General features: G+C 35.8%; 1 protein-coding gene across 1 annotated transcript in view; it reads left to right on the top strand.

The window, feature by feature from the left end:
• Window positions 1-215: 215 nt before the first annotated feature.
• The window catches only part of LOC139480188 (synaptonemal complex protein 2-like), a 54,128-nt gene continuing 39,058 nt past the window's right edge, over window positions 216-15,285 (top strand). The window contains exons 1-14 of the mRNA XM_071263219.1: window positions 216-253; window positions 2,494-2,597; window positions 3,696-3,836; window positions 5,444-5,530; window positions 6,567-6,591; window positions 8,138-8,223; window positions 8,908-8,996; window positions 9,210-9,244; window positions 9,679-9,818; window positions 10,548-10,600; window positions 11,901-11,946; window positions 12,752-12,865; window positions 13,254-13,326; window positions 13,756-13,922. Of these exons, the coding sequence (XP_071119320.1) occupies window positions 2,502-2,597; window positions 3,696-3,836; window positions 5,444-5,530; window positions 6,567-6,591; window positions 8,138-8,223; window positions 8,908-8,996; window positions 9,210-9,244; window positions 9,679-9,818; window positions 10,548-10,600; window positions 11,901-11,946; window positions 12,752-12,865; window positions 13,254-13,326; window positions 13,756-13,922 (1,152 nt within the window). The 5' untranslated portion in view covers window positions 216-253; window positions 2,494-2,501. The remainder of the gene's footprint in view (window positions 254-2,493; window positions 2,598-3,695; window positions 3,837-5,443; window positions 5,531-6,566; window positions 6,592-8,137; window positions 8,224-8,907; window positions 8,997-9,209; window positions 9,245-9,678; window positions 9,819-10,547; window positions 10,601-11,900; window positions 11,947-12,751; window positions 12,866-13,253; window positions 13,327-13,755; window positions 13,923-15,285) is intronic.

Here is a 15,285-nt window from a genome sequence, read left to right as displayed (position 1 = left end):
TAAATTGTGAGTCCATTGTTGATAGAATGAACGGCAGAACACCTGCCTCTGAAAATTGCACAAGCGAGGCGGCAGTATATTTCCTAGCCCCACGCTTTCTCCAAGTACGTTTGTTGATTGTTGACAACGAGCACATGTTCCTTCGCGCCATATGACGTAGTTTCTCACGTGAGGTCAAAGGTGAGATGTTATCCTGTCGTCTGCTGGCGAATAGACAGATGTGTGTGGTCAAAATGGACCAAATTTAATTAAGGTAAATGAACTTTATGCTCAAAGTGTTCGCAGAATTGTAAAAAATGTGGTAAAAAATTACATCGATACCATGTAGTGCGACGTCATTGCTACATTTGGGTATTCACAGCCTTTCATTGGACCGTAATCAGCCGGATAATGCAGTCGGGACATGTGTCGGGGGTTGTTTTGTTTTGATTTCGCAAGGAACACGTGGTGTAAAGTGCCGGTGGCATGTCGATGTTTTGAGTCTTTGAAGTATATTGAATTTTTGTGGTTGCTTTTCGATTCTATTATCTTATAACGTAAGAACTATTTATGGTCAATTAAATTCATTTTAGTCTTATATTAGCTTAGTTTTCCGAGGGTTTTTTCAAACTAAGGACTCGAATTGATCAATGGGATATTTTAGTTTAGGCCTAGTCTAGAGCGAATGTGCAAACCATTTGTTAATCATGATAGGTTTTCACTGGTGCGTTTTTTTTCTTAACCAGATATGTTAGACATGAATTCAGTCATAATTAACACAAAGAAGTTGCTGGTGAATCGTAAACGTAATGATTTATTATTCAAAATGGTCTAATAGGTATTGCACGTAAAATAATGTGTCACAAACTTAGATCACAGCTAATGCGCCGACTAATGAGATGTATCAAAATTAACTGAGGTTAAAGGTTAAATATTTCTTAATATCATTTAAAAGAAAATATATTGGGTCACACTGAGGCAGTAATATTTCAGAGTAAGGCATAACATCCCTCATTCCGGTTATTCAACGTTGCTGCATTCAACTAACGCATACACTTAATTACAGCTACAGTAGTTTCCTTGATACGATTATTTATTCCTTCCAAAATCATAAACAAAAATCTCAAATAAATTCTGTTCCTAAAATATCAAAACTAAAACGGGGAAAGGTGAAACCTTTTGATGTTGTTACACTTCATGCAGTGTCACAGCAGCTATATAGGCCCCTTCCTCTTATCGGCATTACCATGTGGGCCCCTAACCATACCTGGCGCTTGTGTAACTTAAAGCTACGGTATATGTGTGAACTGATAAGAATTGGCAAAGGAAATACCGTTTCTGAAATGTATGAAATTATTTACAAAACCAACCAATATTTATTCTGCTTGAGGCATTGGTTTGCCTGATTCACATCCCTTCAAAAATGGGATAATTCATTTAAATTGTTTCTTTTTGTCTTTGTTGGCTGGTAACAAATCATGGTAAAGTCCATTTGCAACTGTTGTAAAAAGTAGGATCTTGGGAAAAGGAAATGAATAAGAATGAGTAGTACTGTACCATTTGTGTTAAGTTGCAATATTTCTTGCCCAGGTAAACATGCTGCTCAGGTGTACTTGAAATGCTTTTTGTCCACCAACTGCAGGATCTCATTTGACTAATTTTTTTATCCAAGTTTTTTTCAGTCTGACAGTGGTAACAAGGTTATGATTGTCATAAAGAAACATTAATTCTTACAAACTGAATTTTAAAATCTCCTCCAATTTGAAAGTAGTCTAAGTCCCTGATATTTCAAAGAAATATTTCATGCCAAAATAAAGTAAGTACAACCTGCCTACCGCCTATGCCTGCATTGTGACCACATACACAAAATGCATGATTCAGGGTAACCTTTCAGATTCAATGGGCTATAAGTTATCCAACCTTTATGGTAATATGTTTTCTGTAATGAGTTGAGAGTTTGAATGTATGAGCAATCACTTTTCTCTCTGAAACTAGTGAATGGTACAAAGTAGGTATTTTACAGATGCTTCAAACACTTCTGATTTTACTTCAAAACATTTGCAGCTTTTTCGCATCAAAGCCTATGTGAGATGAATCTTAATACCAAGCTTTAGCATGAATTACTTTTTATTTGATGAGAGAGAATTTCATACAAGATAATAAACCTGTAACTTAAGTGTACTCTGATACTGGTGCAGGTTAAAATGAGGTTAAATCACTAGATATATGTTATAAATCCTATGAGTTGTCATGTCTGAGATGTTTTTTCTAAACATTATGGATACTGTGCATTCATTGTTTCCTTAAAGGATAACTATGAGCTGTGTTAAAAACTTTCTTGATATTAGCAATCATGGTTATGACAAGGACCCCATGGTATTTATCCTTAATTTCAAACAATATCACTAGATGTAACCTTCTTTTGTTCAGCATTACTCACTAATGACTATTATTGTTCCACAGTACTATTAACTTACGAGTGACTTTATTCCTGACCTCATCTTCTACATGTAGGCCTTATCATGGATGAAGGAGCAAAGCTGTTTGCAGGGTTTGATGACATTATCCATGGACACAAAAAAAGTGAATCAGCCACCTTGGAAATCAATTTTGCAAAGGTAATTTACATATTTTTATTATTATTATCATTATCGAATTTTGAACTATACTATGAATATGCAACGACATACTGACATACTGTACATGCAAAGGCTAGATTGAAGCTCAAGACTGAAGCTCCAGGCAATTTACTGATGGCCTATTTCAAAATCAGATCAGGGGTCGATTTTACCACATGCCCATTGGCCCATGGCCAGTTATACTTACAAAGGGCCTGCTGATATGTAAAGTAGATGGCCCATCAAGCTAGTCTAAATTTCACCCCATCTACATATATATTTAAGTTTTTTAATTGGACACAACTCGCGAATTGTGTGAATTCAATGAGAAAATATTTAGATGGGGGAGGTCTTGTGAATGGCTAACTCAGTGAAAGATATATCTCGAAGGGCATGGCAGTTGCTACATGACCTCATGTTCAGTCGTTTTGCAGCCTCCCATCTTTTAGAAGTGGGCCAGTAGGTTTGGAGAAGGGCCAGTAACTTCTAAAAGGAGGAAGCCCTACTTGCTACATAAAATTTGTTGTTAAATCTACCTCTACCCCTGAAGATAGGGACCCGTGAAGATCCGGGGTAGAACAGGTCTTCAGCAACCCATGCTTGTCGTAATAGGCAACTAACGGGATCGGGTGGTCAGGCTCGCTGACTTGGTTGAAGCTTGTCATCGATCCCAATTGCGTGGATCAGTGCTCATGATATCAATCACTGGATTGTATGTTCCCGACTTGATTATTTGCAGACCGCCATCATATTGCTGAGTGCGGCGTAAAACAACAAATCCACCAAACCAACCTGAAGATAGGATAAAATTTATGCAAGAACTCAAAGTATAGTAATTTGACTGAAAGCTTTTGGTACATAATGACATTTTGGTGTTCTCCTCTAGAATTTTGTCATAATAACCATTTGTTAAATAAAAGTTCAGGATATCAAGTATTTGATAGCAAATGTATCTACATACCTTATCCATTTGCAAACAACATGCAATATAAAAGATATCCTCCTTGTTGCACAGGATCAGTTATACAGTCTACATAGATGCCGTGAAAGTAAGCTTTGTGTATTTTAGAGTTTTAAGATTTGTTCTTTTATTATCAGATATATCCCCAATCTGTGCCAGTTTGTAACCGAATCAACTGCCTGAAGAAGAACCTGGCAAAAGTTGATAAGCTGGTCAAAAGGTGCAGAGAGGATGAAGCTACATTCTGTTTGCTTTTGGAAGCAGGACTTCCCAATTTGGTAAATATAATGAATTCATACAAATACACTGAAAGGACAATGATGCAGTATTATATTCCTTGATTTTACTGATTCTGAATGGTGGTATTCATATATATACTCTGCAAATAAAGAAACGCAAAAGTTATTTTAGATGTATATTTTATATGTCATATAAATAATCAGTGGATGGTAATTGATTGTTCAAAATTGGCACACATCATTGTCATTGACCCTGGTTCCCGACCCCTATTCCATATAGAACACATGGAACTGTAGATTTTCAAGGTTAAGGTCATCTGTTCTCAATTTTTTGTATGGCCATCATTAGTCCAAAACTTACTGGCATCATCATCCCATGGAAGCAAGCAGATCCTGAATTGTGGCGTATTCAACCATTCTACCTGCAGTGCTTGTGTCAACTGTTTGAGGTTCTGTGGTTGTTGCTGACGTGCTTGCAGTCTTTGATCCAGTGCATTCCATAAATGGTTGATGGGGTTGAAATCTGGAGACCTGGAGGGCCTTAGTAGGACCAGGATGTTGTGATTCCTGGAAAGGGCTGTTGTCGGTCTTGCCGTGTGAGGTCAGGCGTTGTCTTTGTTGGAAAATGACGTTCACATGTTGCAGGACCTGTGGCCGAAGAATCTAATCCATGTAACATTGTGCTGTTACATTCCCCAGAACTTGCACAAGTGTAGGAGATGTCTTCCCACATCATCACACTATCACCAAATCTGTCCACTTCCTGTATGTAGTTTCATGCATAACATTCCCCGTGACACCTGTAAACACGACGTCTACCATCCGCATGGTGATGCACTAAACCAAACTTGTTGCCATCGCAGTTGTGGCCATACTCTATGACCTGGACACCATTGACATTGCAGCTGATGATGCAGGTCCATCAAAATGACACCTAGAACTGGTCATCTAGCATGAATACCTTAACAGTTCCCCACTATCTGGGCTGATATCCTATTCAAACCTGGTATTGACGTAGTTGTAGAGGTGGCCAGGGTTTCACGTAGCCGTATGAATCTGTCCTGTGCTCTAGTACTGATACGTTGTCCCATGTGTCTGATAATGGTTCCACAGTCTTGTAATGGTACATGGTACCACGTGGAAAAACCTGGCTACTGCTGAAGATTATTCTCCTTTTTGCAGGCGGCCGATGGTATTGTTGCATTGGGCTTCTGTCAGTCGTGGCATGTTTTTGCTGTTCACTTGCTGTAAGATTGTGATGGCATGCAAATGAAAAGCCTATGTTTTAATAGCCCAACCAGTGATGTTGCATGGGTATGTCATATTGGTGTGTTTTGGGTCAGACTCTCGCATGGTTGCGTTTTGGCAATTTTCCCATCTTTTCATCAAATTTCTGCAGTACCTCATTTTTCCACTCAAATCAATCCCAATCCATGTAGAAATGATCAATTTATTTGTGGTATTCAATTTTGTAAGGATGTTGGCAACAGTCTGTCAGATATTTACAATCTTATCACTTTTTCATTTCTTGTTTTGAAGAGTGTATTTGGTTACTTTGAACTACTGCTATGTACAATTGCTTCTAATGGCTAATTGATAAAAAGTTACTTCTTCTATGGTGACAATTTTTATTTTGTTCCCTGCAGATGGTGGAATCAATTGGTGTCTTCAGTGAAGTATCCAACCTAGAAGGTGTAGCGCCTTTGCTCGAGGAATTACTGGACACAGTAAATGTACGTAATGTATGTCTACATTTTAACTCACATTAACTTATAAAGAGTGAGATAAGCAAAATAATGAACTTATTCTGTGGATGTAATGGATGAAACTACTTTTCTTAATGCATGCTTACACTATAATTTTTTTTATGATATGATTTCTATGGATCTTCTTTAACAAAAGAGTACATAAACAGATTAATGAAAACAATTCAGTGACCTTGATTTCGGGGCTGTGTATTGGCATAAAACATTGTATTGTAATATCTTGTGAAACAGATGTCTGGATTGCAATATATTAGGAGCTAAAGTGTTTGATAGCGATTGACACTGATTGTAATGCAGATCATTTCTTGCCTACTAAAGAACATATTACGATGTTAAGTCAGCATGGTCAGTTGCCGCCTTTTTATAGTCATGATGGATACGGGGTAGATGACTACATGAGAGAAAAGTCGCTTTCGAGTTTCAGCAGTTCGCACAGACTACAAAATTATGATTATAACAGAGTCAGTCATATGCGCATATTTCTATAGTCCGTCTCAGACTTCCTTCATTGGACTCTAAACAAATCCTAGACTTGCAGTTTTCTTCGGAATTTTTCTTCTTGTGACAGAAATACTTCAAACAACAGGTAGGTAGATCAGTAGATACTAGATATTTTAAAAGTAACAATATTTGAGACTTTCTGTCTTGTTTTAAGGTGCAATAAGCATTTTTCTAGAATTTCTAACTACTTTAGTCGTGGAAATTAGTAGTGAAATCGTAAATATTTTCACCTATTGATCCACACTTGACACAACAAACTATAAATTGTCAGTGTGTCAGGTAGTTGACCATCGTGTCAAAGAGTAAGATAGCTTATGCACAAACAGATTAAGACCACATGCAAGTATTGTGGTACATATTGGATCATGAGCAAGGTATCATGAATTGATACATATTGGATCGCGCAGTTGGTGTATCGTCCCAGCCCTACAGTAAACCAGTATTACTGTGCAGTCATAATTGGTAATATGTTTACAGTAAATAAGCGCTTTCTGTGTTCCAGCTGATTTCTGAATCTGGAGCAAATGGTGAGTATACATGGAGGATGACGCTTGGATAAAAATGAATAAATGTTCAGGGGAGTGTACTAGTTTTGGGGAGAGACTGGCCAGGCTATATATGATAGGTAACTAAGAACGAAGTAAAGGTGTAGTAGAGTCAGTAGGTTTTTGACAAGATGTATAAGTGTAGAACTAATATAGTTTATAGGTTATTTCTCTTGCTGTGGTATCAGGTAGTGCTTTTAGGAATTGGTGAAGAATTGATGATTGTTTGCAGGTTTGAAGATATAGTACATAGTCTATTACTCTAAGAAAATAGCAAAGTCTTGCTTCAAAAAATTAAATTTTTATTGACAATGAATAAAGCAACAGTGTTAAAAAATAAGGCATTTAGTTGATGGGGTCTTTGTCATAACCCTGATGTGAAAAGTAACAGATTATGGGAGTCCAAAGATTATAGGATACTATAGCAGCAAACTTCAAGGACCCCAAGACCCTCCCTCCTTCAGTGCCAGCTGTATTTTGCGGGCAAAAAAAATCAAAAGTCTGTGGTCAACATTTATAAATTCTACAACCAAATCTTAATAATTCTGCACACAATTCTGCACACAATTCTGCAAACTTTTAACCTTATTTTTTCTCAAATTTCATAGTTCTGCACCTTGTGGTAGGCACTTTTATGATAAACTTATCAACGGCTAGAATATCTTATTTAAATGAGTCTGTAGATCACATACTTTCGGTAACAATAATACAAAGGTCAACTTCACTTCTAAAGGAAATATATATCCGTTTACACATTTGAAACCAGCTTTTGACCAACATGTTAAAATTCTGCAGTGTATATGATAATTCTGCAACAGATGAATGTGATTTTCTGGTTGATAGGTACATTTCTGCAACAAGTGGGCATTTCTGCAAAATATTCAACGACAGAGGAATTGCAGAATACAGCAGGGACTGCTCCTTAATTTCATACACTGAAGCAACAAACTAATTATACTACCCCACAAACTCATCTTCAGTAATCTATGTTTATAACAAACACGCTTAAAATGAACTGTCGGATATAACAAACCAAGCATGGATGTAGTACCGGTACTGATATAGGGCTACAAGGTTACTGGGAATCAATCAAAGGCATAAAAGTGTGAAGTACCCTGCAGTAGGCTGGAAACACCAGGCTTACTTGGAACAAATTTCAGTCTATACATAAGTGTACAGGGTTTGAAATTGAGGCACAAAGTCAAGACGTCCATGTCACAAACCTAATGTTATAAATGAAATATTTAGGGTATCCCTTGATAGAAATGTTATATCAGAGTTATGGTGCTTATCAACCAAAAATGACAATGATGGAGTATCTAAGAAGTAAACTCATGATCATGGGATTCTGGCCAATATTCTTTGCAATTTTGTCAAGGCTAGAGGTTATATCCTACCCTACACAGTACAGTCAGTTTGCCATCTATGGGTGTAGAAGAGTCAGCAGTATACTAGCTACCAACTGCCCTAAATTATGAATAAGCAGTAGAATGTACTATCTATTTCATTCATTTTTTAACATTTTCAGGGCAAGCCTATATGGTAAAATCTGTCTGTGGACCATATTTGGATCTTCTTTTAGGAGACTTCTGTTCCTTATCTCAGAAAACAGAGGTATGTTGAATTACCCACCCAAATGTAGTTCGCAAGGGATATTGAAACAGGCTACGCCTTGCCTCCAGAACTAACCATTCAATAACAGAAACTTTGTTTGCATATCAGACAAGTGCTTAACATGTGCCTTAAGCTTATGCTGCTATTCTGGAACCTATCTGGAGTTCCCAAACAGAACTATCAACCACTGCCGAAATATTATAACATTGCTATCAACCACTTTTAATTACAGAATCTGTTTATCAAAAAGTACCATTTTTAATTTATTTGATTGGTGGATTGGGGGATTGGAGTATATTTACCAGGACATTGACTGAATGTCATCCAAAATGCCCTAAACATTATTTTTTTCAAATTTGGTAATGGTATAGTGGAATGTCCTAATGCCATTTGTCTCTAGCAATATCTCTGGAATCTTTGAAGTAAGATGATTACTGTCATGGACAGTTGATTCTGCCAGGGTCTGCCACAAACTTGTACTCGAATGTTTTGCAACTAACATATGTTATTTCCTTATTACTGTGCTTAATTTTGTGTGTGAAAATGTGACATTGTAGAGTCATGATTTGTTATAGATTGATGTTTCACTGTCATACATATTCAAATTTCAATACATATATGTGAGAGCAGTCATTCTTTTACATTGTTCAAGACTTTATCTTAACACAGTTTATTTCCTTTCAGATCAGTAGATCACTGAACATCATTCTTGAGACCTGTCCTTTTGCAATAAAGGAAATTTTGTTGAAGAAGATGGAAATAATTGAGAAATTGTGAGTTACAGTGTGGTTACAAGACGATATTAGCTTCACAGTTTATTTCCCCTACTGTGATAATTTTGTATTACAAAGTGACAGTTTACTAGTTGCTGTCAGTACAGATATTGTTAAAATAAGCCTGTCCAATTTATGTATAAAGCTTACCTTTGTATGTCATCATTTGGGGATAAAATCAGACTAAACTAAAGTCTCTTGTTTGTTTTTCAGACAGCGTTTATTTCAGCTTATCGTCACAGTTGGAGGTATGGCTTACTTTTTATCTACTTTACATACAACATGTTTAACAGTGTTAGAAATTAAGAGGGGCCTTTCAGAAACAAACAGGGTATTTGGGGAATATATTATCTATTGATGACTCTTGTTTTAGTTACAAGATAATAAATAAAATTATTCGTTTATTGATAGCTCCCATTTAAGACAGACAGACCTTTTTCATCAATCAATACCAATAATTACATATTGTCTCTAAAAAGAAATAGGTCCATTTTTCCTTTTGCAGAGCGTTTTGGTATATTTTGCAAGGCTTTTTATATAGGTAGCTTGAAAGCTATATATTATTACCTGGGTAGGATCTTGAAGAAGAGTCCAACTGAAAAATGAATAATTTGTCACATTACGTAAAATTAACAAAAGAAATTCAGCTGTGTTGACATTCTTTTCTCTGCTTTCTTTGTAGACTATGAATTTCAAATTGGATTGTTAGAGTGCGTTTTTCGTCTCGTGCCCCGAAAAGTGAGAGCTCAGTATGCATTGAAGTTCATACAGAGGTGCTTTTTGGATAGTTTCTTGGATATTCGTGATGCCAATTTTGAAACAGTGAGTATTACATGCTAAATATATAAAATGACAAGGACATGATTACAATAAATAGTGACCATTTTATGAGGCTGGAACTTTAGCCACTAGTAGAAGGACAAGTCCAGTAAAATTCAGATAAGTTTTGTAAGCTTATAACACTAAAATGTATGAAACATGATGGCAAGAGCCAAGTTTGGGCTGGTGGACTGAACAGTTTTTTGCACTGACTGTTTTCATCAAAGTAGGATCCATAGAATTTTGTACAGACAGCAAGGAATGACTGGTCACAAGAAAAAGGACTTCTTTAATGCACAATTGGCACTGATTGTGTCATACGTAGTGGGCAACAAACCATATTGCTCTTTTGGTTATGAAATGAAATCTTGAAAATTGATTTTAGTATCATAAAAACTGTTCAGTGTTTTTTCCAAAAGTGGAACTTGTATAAATTTTGTCATAAGCAAAACTAGCCTTGAAATGATGACTATATTAAGAAATGATATCTACAGATTATGACTTTAACTGGCATCATTCTTTGTTAGTAGTACAGTATTACAGTATATTTGGTACAAACCAAGAAGCAAAGTCTACCTAGTATTAAAGGGAGTTATCGCTGGGACTAGTGGAAATGTTTTTATATGTTGTCTATGCTGAAACATTATTTGTGTAAGGACACAGAAAATTGTGTCATTTGGCTTGCAGTATGAAAACTATTTTAATTGTTTTAGTACATTTTGTGTTGCAAAGGATTGCAGAGTGTTTCTGAATGAAGTCAACAGAGCAGCAGGAAACAACAGCAGGTGGGATATGGATAATTAGTTCTGATGGTCTTGAACCAGTCAAACTGAACAATGGTCCTCCATTGGATGCTTTGAATATTTTTGGTTTGGGGATGGCAAATATTGATGGAGTTTGATCTGATTTGGTTAATGGATAGTTATCCTCCTAAAAGATATAAATAACTAACCTAATTGGTCAAAATCAAGAACAGTGTACAAAAAGCATGAACCATTAACTTTGCGATCTGCAATGACTTTTAATTTGTCACAATATGTCTCTTTCCTGTGGAGGCCCATGGATAGAATTGGTCCCCAGTAACCTATGGTTGTCCATCTGCCCGAGGCAAGGGAGTTAACTGACTATAAAAGTCCAGTTTCCACCCTTGCCGAACTAGTCTGGAATTATGGAGTTATAACCAGTCTATGCATAGTCCAATCAAAATCGTGTAACGAAATCAACATCAGGTTCATAAACTGCCGTTCAAATGTTGGTTGATTGCAGGATTTGCAAAGCATGTGTAACATCGACTTAGCATTAACAGATATTTTCAAAAATCTTTTCACATGCTCGCGTGATTTGATGCAGCAAAAACAAAAACAGGATCAGGTTGAAGTGATTAAAATTTGGCATGAAAGACAAGGGGTCTTTGCAATCCTCATGTTAAAAGCTAAAGATTTAGGAGGCCCCTAGATTAAAATACCATAGGACAAAACCTTAAGGACCCCTTGTTGATTGCCATCATCACAGACATGCAACTTAACACTAGCTCCCTGGCACATGCCAGTTTTATCTAATGTTCATGGTATCTTAGCACTAGTGGAATTTTAGGGGGTATCCTTAATATATTATCACTATTTGGGCTAAAAAGTATTTCAGGTCAATGTGCATCCTTGCTTCACTCGCAGTGAAGTGGATTGTTGACTTTGTTATTTACAGGTCTTGATGATTTGCAGGTTTCCTGTGTCAGGGCAAACTATGTCATTACCCTAATGTTAAAGATTTAGGGGTCCCTAGATTCAAATACTACAAAAACAAACCTCAAGGTCCCTAGGAGCCCCTTATATTTCAATGAATGAATGAGTAGTTACACTATTATTACATATGCACCAACAAAAGAAAGTCATTTGCAAGGTGATCTAGCTAGATGCAAATTTTACCAGCAACACACAGAGTTGACTCGAGAGTTGGGTCCCATTAAAACATATTTCCTCATGAAAAATTAAATGTATGTAGATCCACGTACTGATTTGAAATCAAGCCTGTTAGTAAGACATGTTGTCCACCTCTGCTAGCAACTATTTCATACAGTTGTCTTTTCAGAGTCTACTCAGTTCCATGTGAAAAGGCAATTTTTGGGATGAGAAAGGTAATATGATGGTATAAGGGAGGTAACTCTAAACCTGGAGGTATTTCTATAAATAGAACACAATGTAAATGTAGTTTGGAATGGTTGTGTGTTGTGATGATGTCATCATAGTAATACTGTTGTCTTAGTTATTGTTTTGATGTGAACAAGTAAACATCGTTTGAGATTACCAGCGACTTGAGTCTTCTTTCAATGAATTACTTTAGCCACATAACAGTAAATTTCATGCATTTTGCATGTGTCAAGTAGGAAAACAACACACATTATGATACATGATATTGTTGTTGATTGATAGAATCAAGAGTAAGCGGTCTGAATCACCAAAACATTGCTTGTATGAACAGTGATATTACTGGTTGAAGCTAAGGCTTTGGTTCTTTATGGACAATGGTTACATATTATGGGAAAATGTTTGAAGCATTTTGTATTGTATTCATTACCAACAAAGAAGCATCTATATCAAATTAATCATCTTACTACTCTCTGTCTAACATAGTTTTATGAGTAATTTAAACATATCTTATAGAAACAATATTGACATGCTCACTGCTCTTCAGTGCTCTCATGATAAAATATATACAAAAATATATGACTGTTACTAAGTGGACATTGTTACTGTATTGTGTTGTTGGGGTCAGGTGTTGTCCCCCCAAAAACAAACATTAACTTTCCTTAAATACAATTTTTTACCATGACAGAAATATGATATACAAATTGTGATGATGAGAAAAGTTCAATGAAAAATAAAGATAGACAACACAATAAAGGTGCTTTTATTACTTTAGACACATTGCTATACTTTCAGCTCAATAAACCTAATGATGATGATTATAATGAATTCTGGGTAGACTTCAACTATGGCACAAGGCGCATCACATTATTCTGTGAACAAGACATCATGGAGGTCAACAGTCAGAATGTAAGTTTTAAAAATATGAATACAAGCACAGTGGAAACACAATTGCTTCATTAATCTAACTTTTGCACAAGACGCCATCCAACTGCTTTCATTGTTGGAGATCTATCACTTTAACATAGCACCATTATCACCCCTCAATATGCAGCAGTAAAGATGCAAAATTGCCAAACGTTCCTGATTTAGTAACTACTAGTGCATAGGAAAATAACAGCAATTTTGACCATTTATAAAAGTCAATGGGGAGTCAAATGGGCTCAGTCACCACATGGAATTTATTATGTCAACATAAAGATAAGTGCATTTTGGAATCATTTGTGAACATACAAGTGCTAAATCATTGAAAATAATATGCATTTTGTAATCATGATTGTATTCATTATCATTTCAGAGTCAAGGGGAATTAGATTTGTGGGAGACAGTCAGTGTATCGTTGGGTGATGTGAAGTGTTACAGCTATACAGGTGCAGTTCCATATATGCTTCTCTCCTGGATACTTATAACAACAAACCTAGAGCTGTATTTACTGTGTCTAAACTTCAAATAATACACAGTTTGTTATTGATTTATGACAAGGTTTAATTTGAGAAGTTTTCATTGCATCCATTCCATAAGAAGGATGTAAACTGTGCCCTCTGATGTGATTTTGAACAGACCTTAATGAGTTAAACATATTGCCTAATGAATATGTACTTTTTATTCTAAAGCAGGCAGAAAGATATATTTGATTCACAAATTATTTGATGTTGATTCCATACTTTCGTTTATGATCAATGACAGATAAAGTAGTTTGGTACATGGTCAAATGTTTGATAACAAAGAATAGCTTCTTTTTGTTATGGTAAGCTGCCATAGATGCATCACATTGAACCAAAGCAGTTTCTCACTAACAGAACATGACAACGTTGGAATATCTACAATTGAACTGAAAAAGGACATCAACTCACTATATCCTAATATGATGCAGTGTAGCGGAAAGCACTTTGAGTTATTTGTGCAAACCAAATACAACCCAAGAAAAGCTCTGATGACTGTGTTTGGAAGTGAAAAGTGCACAAATGTAAGTGATTATTATGTTATTGATTGATGACTGATTGATACAAGGTAAATGTATTATATGTATGGACAAAATGCATTTCTGATACTTAACAGAAAAACAATTCTGGATCATACTAAACATGTTAAACATCATTCTACCATGACATTTTAAAATTTTGCATTCTGATTGGGACGCCATTAGTATGGTATCTTCATTTGGCCATGACCTTGCTCATGAGCACCTTACGGAGAAAAGAAATACTTCTTTAGATGTACTTCTTTCACAAAGACGATCTTACTTCTTAAATGCTGCTAAATAATTCCTACATTAGTTACAGAAAGTGTGGCAATATATTTCAGGCAGAAAACATGACGAACAAATATTTAAGGAGTGTATAATAAAATTCAGTAACATCAACATGGCTCAACCTTTGGGACTGCTCTATCATGTTCTGTGATGTCATATCTTCTGCATCACAATGATTAGACTTCACTTTTGTTTTGTCATTGTGTCATGGTAGAAGACCTCATGTGTTTTCAGTTGAGAGGGTTTGAACGTTTCAATGCTCATTAATTTTTCAAATTTGAAACTTCATGCTGTCTCTGTGGTTTTGAATAAACTAATACTTTACAGGTAATATAATCTTATGTTTGAAATTTCTTAATTGGAAACACTAGGTTAATCTCCTAAATGTCACTGATCTATTGGAGTCAAGATTGGTGGGATTTCTTATCAGAAACTTCCCATATTCAGGGGTGAGAATCTTCCTCGAATTTTAGTGACCACAAATTTGTTAAAATGTTATGGCTTCCCCCATAAACACCCCCAAATTATGGACCACGCTCCATTGCAAAGAAGTTTCAGCTGATCAGGAAAATATCCATTCTCATTTACTCCTGCATATAGATGAATAATACAATAGAAAATGACTGTGTAGGAGCAAAAATATGAACTTGTTTCATTGTTCATGCTCATTTCTTGTGTCATCTCACTATAACAAATAGCTGAGTTTATAATATATTCCATTTGTTTTTTATATCTGTGGAAACTTCTCATAGTCTACATAAGTCAGACTAATCCCTGATGTTTGTAAATAGTGAGTCAGTGTATTACGAAACTGTAAATGTAACTTATGCAGTCTGTGACTTTAGGCTTAAAAATGTAAAAGAATTGGTTCTCAGACAATGGCTTTTGAAAATATGGTGTGGGCGGTGTTGTTTTTTTTTGTCGTTGTTCAAACTAGTACGGTATGTAACCAAATGAACAGTTGTGTAATCTAAATAAACACTTGTGTACAATCAACCTGGGAAAGGTCCTCCCTACATAAATGTATTCCTTGATGAATAAATACTGGAATACAGTATTTGACTACAGTTGGACTTGG

This window comes from Haliotis cracherodii, unplaced genomic scaffold (genome assembly GCF_022045235.1).
Source record: "Haliotis cracherodii isolate W230 unplaced genomic scaffold, xgHalCrac1.p SCAF_4, whole genome shotgun sequence".
Classification (NCBI taxonomy): domain Eukaryota; kingdom Metazoa; phylum Mollusca; class Gastropoda; order Lepetellida; family Haliotidae; genus Haliotis; species Haliotis cracherodii.
This window is presented reverse-complemented; position numbering and strand designations above follow the sequence as displayed.